General features: G+C 34.3%; 1 protein-coding gene across 1 annotated transcript; it reads left to right on the forward strand.

Moving 5' to 3' along the window:
• Positions 1 to 2059: 2059 nt before the first annotated feature.
• LOC132502516 (nuclear transport factor 2-like) lies at positions 2060 to 2509 on the forward strand. Its single transcript, XM_060118376.1, has one exon. The coding sequence runs from the start codon at positions 2060 to 2062 to the stop codon at positions 2507 to 2509; it is 450 nt and encodes a 149-aa protein (XP_059974359.1).
• The last annotated feature ends 646 nt before the right edge of the window (positions 2510 to 3155 follow it).

Below are 3155 nucleotides of genomic sequence, written 5' to 3' on the forward strand. Positions count from 1 at the left end.
CAATGTTATATGTCAAATATATTTCAAAAAAAGAAAGATAAAGAGTTCAAAAGATGTGAATACGGTTCAGCAAACAAAAAAATAAAAGGGCCCTTAAAATATGAAAGGATGCTCAACTTCATTCATATATATAGTAATAGAAATGCAAATTATAACTAAAATTGGATGCCATTATTCACCTTTTTAATTTGGCAAAATTCTAAAATTAGACCAAAAAGTGTTATCAAAGCTGGGAGAAATAGAAACCTTCATACAAAATGGTACAAGCCTTAAAAGAAAATTGGCAATGTTATCAAAGTTACATTTCTGGAAATATATTCTAAAGACAGCACTTCTTGTATTGGATTTATATTTGTGAAAATATCAATATTCCATTATTTTTTTCCAAAACTAATAATTTCATATATTATAACCTTACAATAGCAAAAGATTGGAAGTAATATAAATGTTTATATATAGGGCACTTATTATAAAATGACTGTTCGAAAGAATACTATGCAGTTGTAATTAAGAATCAGGATGCTCACAAAGATATGAGTGAAAAAATCAAAAAATAATATAAAATAGGGTGCAAATTAAATGTGGTAAAATTTTAAACATTTGAGAATTAATTTCATGTTGAGATGTAACATGAATGGGGAAGAAAGGGAGAAAAGGTAATATTTTCATATTGCATAAGATGATACTTCTAAAACTTGATACAGCAAAAAATACAGATTTAAGTTCTTATTTTAAGTTACAAAAATAATAGAAAACTAAAAATGGTATAAATCTGAAACTCTAAGAAGAGGGAAAGAAGACAAAGGTACAAATGATTTACATCTTCACCTGTCATATCAGAGGTTATTAGATATTGTCTAGTATTTCTAAATGAAGGAAAGAGAAAACCAAGCATGTTTTCTTGAACCACAGCATTAAGCACCAGAAGAGGCTGCTTCTGAAGAATGGGTCTGGGAATGAGAAGGGAAGTAGAACTAGTATTTCTATATTTCTTGATTTGTTACCAAATTCAAGAACTGCTCTGATAAAAAATATTTTTGACCAAAGTTAATGGATATAGGCAAAAATTCATAAAACACTTGGTGTAAAAGATTCAAGAGGCAGAAACTATATATGATTTGTTCACCACAAAATTTCAATCACCCAGTGTCTGACATGTAGATCTTAATAAATAAAACATAAAGAGCTCTTACAAATCAATAAGATAAGAACGGCATCCAAATAGAAAAATTGGTAAAATATATAAATAGATAGTTCAGAAAATAATTACACATGACCAATAAACATATTTAATGTTCAATCTCACTAGTAACGCAAGTTAAACCTACAGTGAGTTATCACTTTTCCCTTGTCAAATTGGAAATATTTTATAATAATGCCTGTATGTACAGAAGTTGTGAGTCAAAACTCTTGTGTGCAACCAATTTAGGTATAAATTGATTTTTTTTAAAAAATCAAGGAAGAGCAAGAATTCTTAAATATTTATACTTTTGACGTAGCACCCTTGTTTCTGGAAATCAATCCTAATGAAATAACAAAACATGCTATAAAAGATTAAAGTATAAGGTGTGTTTCCCAGTCCTATTTAACAGAGTGAAAAATGGCATCAATCCAAATGGTCAACAATAATGGTTAAATAAATGTACATCCATATGAGAGCATATTATTTAATAATTAAAATGTCATTACAAAATATATGTAATCAAATGGAAATATTTGTGATATGATAAAGGAAGAAATCAGAATACCAAGTAGCATATACACACCAATTTTGTGTGTGTGAGTGCATGGGTGTGAAAAAATTGCAGAGGGAAAACTTTAGTAAATATTTCAAAATGTTAATAATGGTTATTTCTGGATAATAGTGATACAATTTATTTTTCTTTTTTTTTTGTATTTTCCACATTTTCTACAAGAAAGACTTATTTTTAGAAATGAAAACAACAGAGTGCAGTGGGGTGCCAAGGGAAGGTGAGAGAAGACCACACTGGGTCGCCGCCACTGCTGCCACCATTGTGCCAGCTCCTCGGGTCTCAACGAGGCGGGGTGGCGCCCCAGAATGGGAGACAAGCCAGTTTGGGAGCAGACTGGATCCAGCTTCATTCAACATTACTACCAGTTATTTGATAATGACAGAACCCAACCAGGCGCAAGTTATATTGACGCGACATGTCTTACTTGGGAAGGACAGCAATTCCAGGGGAAAGCTGCCACCGTGGAGAAATTGTCCAGCCTTCTGTTCCAGAAAATCCAGGACAGCATCACAGCACAGGACCATCAGCCCAGGCCAGATAGCTGCATCATCAGCATGGTTGTGGACCAGTTCAAGGCCGATGAAGACCCTGTCATGGGGTTCCACCAGATGCTCCCATTAAAGAACATCAATGATGCTTGGGTTTGCACCAATGACATGTTCAGGCTTGCTCTGCACAACTTCGCTGACCTCCTCCCTCCTCTTCCTGATACTATTCACACTCCTCCAGATGCTCCAAATATCATACACAAATAAGCAGGTCCACGGTGGGAGTGGGCAGGTGGGCTGTTGCTACTGAGGCATTGCACATGATGTATGAACGCTTAGACTGGTTGCATCTGACAGAAGTTTGTGTTGTACCAGCCCATGCCTTGGAAAGATTTAAGTAATGCAAAAGGTTGTCTTTTTTTTTTTTTTTTTTTAATCTACTGACAAGTTGCTCTAGTAACCCAAAGAAGTGAAGGAGAAAGCAGCTGCTTCACGGCCCAGATCTTGATTTGTTCAGGTGTTTCACTGCCTTATGATACAATAAAACTATGAAAATTTTCTTAACAACAAAGAAATAAAAATAACAACAAATTGTACATCATTAAAAGTTAATGGAATTTTACTTCTGGTGATGGCAGAGTAGTTGGTATTAGATGAAAACTCCTGCAGATAAAATCATAAACACTGGAAAAAATGAGAGAAAACAAGTCCAGAAACAGCAAGAAACTGGAAGAGAGTTACCTTTAAAACAGAAAAATTCCCTTGGTAACTTTGCATTTATTCAACTTTTCATGTGAGGGAAGTCCTCATTCTGCACAGTGTGGGATGTCTGGACCTTAGGCAGAAAGCACGGGTCCTACTGGCCTGGTTTTAGGACTGTCATAGTACCTAGAATCTATTAAAGGAAACCCTG

The sequence above is a fragment of the Mesoplodon densirostris genome, chromosome 15 (genome assembly GCF_025265405.1).
Source record: "Mesoplodon densirostris isolate mMesDen1 chromosome 15, mMesDen1 primary haplotype, whole genome shotgun sequence".
Classification (NCBI taxonomy): Eukaryota; Metazoa; Chordata; class Mammalia; order Artiodactyla; family Ziphiidae; genus Mesoplodon; species Mesoplodon densirostris.

Excerpts from the sequence above, each read along its gene's own strand:
- LOC132502516 (XM_060118376.1), top strand. The coding sequence starts at position 2,060 with ATGGGAGACAAGCCAGTTTGGGAGCAGACTGGATCCAGCTTCATTCAA.